Raw genomic sequence first — 5,583 nt, 5'->3', positions numbered from 1 at the left:
GGTTGAAGACTACTTTTCATTTATTATAGAAAATATGAGATTTTCTGGAGAACATAAAGTATACTTTCATAGATCAAGTACAAACATTAAATAATAAATACTTATGAACTCGCCAACTTAAATGTTGATACTCTCTTTCAAAATAACTTGTATTCTCAGGGAATCAGTCGACAGGTACGCTAGTACAGGTTTCGAGAAGACGGAGCATGTTCAAGACTCGTCTTTTATTTTTGCTATACTTTTAGTGTCATACAACTATACAATGAACACACATGTGTTAACTATATTATTAATGCAATGGATGTTGTTGCTTGTTTTACTATTTTACATTTGTTGTGATACTGAGCATGACGTCATCCGCTCCCGGACGTTTCCGCTGTTCTGGTTTGGGAGTGTGACAGCACGACGCATCGGTCGTTGGGAGCTGAGGAGCTTTTATTTTGGCGAAGTTCGGGTCAAGTCGGTTTGACCGATCTGGTCAAACGGTTGACTTCGTAAATATGGAACAGAATATTCTAGAAGGGTTAGAAAAACGGCTAGCTTGGAAAGCAAGTCGTCGCCCTAGGGTTTCCATGGGCCGACCCATGTGGGCCTATTTTCTGCCTTCTAGGGTTTCGATGCCTATAAATACAGCTCCGTGGGAGCCGTATTTGATACTCATGAAAATTGAAAGCTCTCTCATTTTCTCTGCGATTTCTTTCCGGTTTCTCAGTATTCACTTTGCGTTTATCGTTTTCCATTGTTGTTGGAAACTCGGTAAATCTGCATTAAATCTCGGGGTTTTACTCTGTTGCTTACAATCGATAGAAGCGAAGTAAAAACCTTTAAGGACAGGAGTTCGATCTGCGCAGTTATTCAACAATCAAGATCCAAGAGCAGCCGTCAAGATGTTGCTTTTACATTATTGTTTTGTTTGTTAATTTCGTCCAATAACAGGAAACTTCATTCTACATTTCTTATAATCAGATCTAATCAAGAAGAATTAATCTGATTTCTGGATGAAACTTGGTAATCATATTAATAATAATTGGATCTATTATTCGCAACTAATCTAAATATAATTTTCAATATTATTTGTGGGTTTCCTTGCGTGTCTATTGGTTTGTTTTACAACAAAAGCTCTTGGAGCAGATAGATTCAAGTTCCTTCGTAGCAAGTTGGGTGTTCGTGACTTACACAATCCAACTTGAGAAGGAATATTGAGATTAAAGATAATCGTTATCTTCAACTTAAGAGGGAATATTGAGATTCAAGATAATCGTTATCTTTTAGTTATTTATCCTTTTCCTAGTATTTATCGTAATATTTGATTGTATTTAGAATTCTTGTTAAACTTCTATTTAAATACCCCTCTTTATTCGTTTTCTTTGAATAATAGAAGAGAAAAACGTTTTTCTATTCCATATTTTATACATGTTAGCATATTTATGAAATACACAAATTAATCTAAACATCAATCATGGACAAAAGCTACAGTTGACAGAACACGAACAAAATTCAAACAGTAGCTACAACACGTTTATCGTATAATTAATTCTACAAATTGTATTCTTTGACTGACAAAAGTCAACAAATTCAATTCAAACGGTGCCATAGCCACAAGAACATCTTAACATATCTACTCACAAACCAACCACCAACATACATTCATTGCATACTAGTATTTTCAAACGGGTAATGCCCAAAAGTAGAAACAAAATAATAATACCCCTAGAAGAAAAAGTAAAAGTACTAAAATGCCCTTATCCTGGATCCAAATTTTCGTCAAACTATCAAAGGTTAAGATAAGCAAACATTCATCAATCTATCAATGATTTCAAGAAGCTTAAGAGGGGCAGTGAGTTGAGGAAAATGTCCCACGGTATCAATCATCTCAACAGTTGATTCTCCCTTGATCATCTTCATCATGTACTCAACAACTGATAATGGAACAACAATGTCGTTTGTTGTTTGGACTATGGTGCATGGGATTACAACCTTTTCAAGAATGTCACAATGGTCCGATAAGAATACAGTTTTAGCTGTGGAAAGACCAATATCAGGTTTCATTCTTTTCAAACATTGTTCAAAACTGCTAACAGATTCAGAGTCATTCTTATCGATAACAAGTGAAGGAAAGATGGATGCCCATCCATAGTAGTTTGACTCTATACTTGAGAATAGTTGTTCAATGTCTTTGATATCAAATCCACCTTCATAGCTTTCTGAATTTACATACCTAAATAAACATAAAATTAACTGAATTTAATATATATATAAAACTTTCTTTTTGTTTATTAATTAAGTCAATATCTAAGTAAAAAAATGCATCGTGATCATGGCATGAAACATGTACAACAAACACTTAATGCTTTGAATTGTAATCAGGATTGTCACGCTATCTAAAATAATATCTTAAAATATTAACTGCTGACATATCCGATAACATTTCTTACATAAACAAAAAAGGTCTGTATTGTAAAGGAATTTATTATATTATTAAATCTAAACATTTATATATTATAATTATGCATACAAAATCGATATTAAATATGGCACTATTGACATGTTTAACTAAGTTTTCTTTTGTCAATACATAATAATTGAAGTGGTCACAACTTAGGTTTTTGCTGTTTGGTCTCTTTCTATTTCATTTTTAAACTTCTGCGATAAGGACCAAAGTGTTATCTATTCAATGCGCAAGATACTACAATCTAATGCATGCTGACTTTGACAATTCCAACGTCTAATCCTCCTCTCTTTATCTTTTCACATTTAATATTGCATTTATTGTCACTGTGGTCGTTGGAAATCTTTTTACAACATCAGAAATTATATATTTTTGTACAGTACAAATAACGATCAAATTTCGTTTTCTCGTTAAATTTCCATGCATATCCATGTCTCCGTAAAGTCAAAGGGAAACTTTTACAAATATATATATATATATATATATATATATATATATATATATATATATATATATATATATATATATATATATATATATATAAAAGTAGGTTCATGCGAAAACATAAATATCTTGCGAAAACGCGAAAACAGATTTTATCTTATAAAAATCAAACACAAGTACTATAAAAATTAAATTTATTAGCAATAAATTTAAGATAATAAGTTTACATTGAATTGTGTTATGATAATATAGATTTAAAGACGGTTTTATCAACTATTTTTTTTTCACGTCCTTAACCACTTTTAAATTCATGTTTTTATAATAAAAATGTCAAAAATCATGCTTTGCTAATATGAAACAATTTCTCATGTATAATCGATTATCATCATGTAGTTTAAAGTTTGGATGGATTATTGTCCAAAATATAAGGTTGAGGTGACATAATCTTATAGTTTTTTCTTGTTTTCGCGTTTTCGCAAATTATTTGTATTTTCGCATGAACCATATATATATATATATATATATATATATATATATATATATATATATATATATATATATATGTGTGTGTGTGTGTGTGTGGATTGTACTCTTATTTAACAATATGATAGTTCAGAAAATAATCATGTGGTTACAAAATTTGTGAAATAGATTTCACAAGATAAAAAGGAAATATTATGAATCCAAGTTAATGTTATAATATTTGAATAACAAAATTTGTAAAATGGAAGCGGTTTTTTAAGATTAGTTTCATAATTTGAAAAGGGTTAGTGATGTAGTTTGTTATCCGTTCACCTGGCTATGTAATACATTCAAAATTAATCTTACAAAATACAATTGCAAAATATATTATGAAAACAACCTAACAGAAAAATTATTAAAAGAAATAGTAGATAAATAAGTAACAATTGAACTTACGATTGCAATTTTTAACATACAATTTCGAAATAAAAAGTGTTACATCATGTAGAATGAAAGTCATAAACTTGTTAATTTAAAGGCCAAAAAACAAGATTAATTGAGGAGGTAAAGAAAAAAAATGCTGAAAAATAGAACCATTTTTAAGAGCCGAAATGAAAATTACACTTTTTTATTGAAAAGAAGTAACCAAAAAAAAAAAATTCCAACTATCTGAAACCAAAAACGAAAATACAAATTCAAATGGTTTTTTTAGTTAAAATTAAACTGAAATGGCTTGGTTTTGTTTTGTTTTTAGTTAGACCAAAATCAATCCGAAGAGTTTGCTGCACACTCGGGTCATCTTAACTAACCAAAGTCTTTTTACCTAACGAGATTCTGCTCAATTTAACATATTTTATACTTCGTTTATAAAATGATTTCCCAAAAACTGATACACAAAATTATTTGTAATTTTGTAATATGGAGATACCTTGGAGACGATCCAATAAGGATGAGCCTTTTGAAGAGATGAGGCTTTTTTATGGAAGCAATGCATCCAATCATGCCAGACATGGAGTGGCCGACAAACACCGTCGAATCTAAGTTCAACTCTTCAAGAAGGGCAGTCAGGTCATCAGAAAAAGCATCATAACAGCAGTATATGGCAGGATCAAAGAGGGTGTTTGGATCTTTAATGGCGCCGGAGAAACTCCAGTCGAAAACAACAACTTGGTAAGTCTGACTCAGTCCAGGAAGAACCTTGTCCCAAACAGACTGGTCTCCGCCATAGCCATGAGCTAAAACCAGAGTTTCTTTTCCTGAACCTATGATTCTTGCATTCATGTCGCTTGATAGGGTTTTCTCTAGCTTGATCACCATGGCTAACCGTCTGACTGTGTTCTTATGTGTGTGAGAGAGAGTGTGTGTGTTTGAGAGAGAGAAAGTCCTGTGTTTTCGGGTGTGTTCCTGGATGCGTTGGTAGATTATATAGGAAACAAACTGCTTGAAATAATGTAGAAGAGGTTGAACTTAATAGTTTTTGTGGATATATATATATATATATATATATATATATATATATATATATATATATATATATATATATATATATATATATGGAAGGGTTAATTGGAAAACAAAAAAACCCTAAAAAAACCCAAAAAATCATAAAAATGCATAAAAAAAATACCTAGAGATCACAAAACTTTTTTTTTGACATTTTTTATGAAAAAATCGCAGGTTTTTAAAGAAATTCGCTGAAAAAAACATTTGAAAAAATTTGAAAATTTTGAAAATAATTATTCACAAAACTTCATATATATATAAGGCTATGTTATTTTGTTTCTTACATTTATTGTGTGTTAGAATGCACCAATAAAAATTTAGTAAATTAAATAATTATTTAATTAAATAAATATAGATATTAAATGATTTCCATAATTATATGTATATTAAATGATATCCATAATTATAATTCTCTTTTTATAGAAACTAATTAAATCCGTCATTAATGTCAGCAATAACATTCTTTCAGAATGAATTCGCATCTAGGTTTTTATATATGAGTTCGTATTTTGTTTCAGGACTTATTCACTTAAAATACAATAAAATTGAATGGAATATGAAGAACGAGAGTATATAATACTAGAATACACTTTCATTCTGCTGAATTATACTTTCAATCTTCTAGATATGAATTCATTCTCAAAGAATATTATTGTTGACATTAATGACGAATTTAATTAGTTTCCATAAAAATGAATTATAAGTATAGATAGCATTTAATATAA

The 5,583-nt window shown here is 29.9% G+C and overlaps 1 protein-coding gene across 1 annotated transcript; it reads right to left on the bottom strand.

The window, feature by feature from the left end:
• Window positions 1–1,557: 1,557 nt before the first annotated feature.
• On the bottom strand, window positions 1,558–4,812 carry LOC145133407 (alpha/beta-Hydrolases superfamily protein). The gene is made up of 2 exons (XM_079068350.1): window positions 4,284–4,812; window positions 1,558–2,218 (listed from the first exon to the last, which is right to left on the bottom strand). Exons 1-2 carry the CDS (start codon window positions 4,670–4,672, stop codon window positions 1,780–1,782), a joined length of 828 nt encoding a protein of 275 aa, XP_078924476.1. The 5' UTR covers window positions 4,673–4,812; the 3' UTR covers window positions 1,558–1,779.
• Between the last annotated feature and the right edge of the window lie 771 nt (window positions 4,813–5,583).

Source organism: Lactuca virosa, chromosome 8 (genome assembly GCF_052849685.1).
Source record: "Lactuca virosa cultivar CGN04683 chromosome 8, Lactuca_virosa_CGN04683_v6, whole genome shotgun sequence".
NCBI classification, from domain to species: domain Eukaryota; kingdom Viridiplantae; phylum Streptophyta; class Magnoliopsida; order Asterales; family Asteraceae; genus Lactuca; species Lactuca virosa.
The sequence above is the reverse complement of the archived record's forward strand: the minus strand, read 5'-3'. Positions and strand labels throughout refer to the sequence as shown.

Excerpts from the sequence above, each read along its gene's own strand:
- LOC145133407 (XM_079068350.1), bottom strand. The coding sequence starts at position 4,672 with ATGGTGATCAAGCTAGAGAAAACCCTATCAAGCGACATGAATGCAAGA. Across the intron at positions 2,219-4,283 it reads CTTATTGGATCGTCTCCAAG|GTATGTAAATTCAGAAAGCT; the intron begins GTATCTCCATAT and ends ATGTTTATTTAG.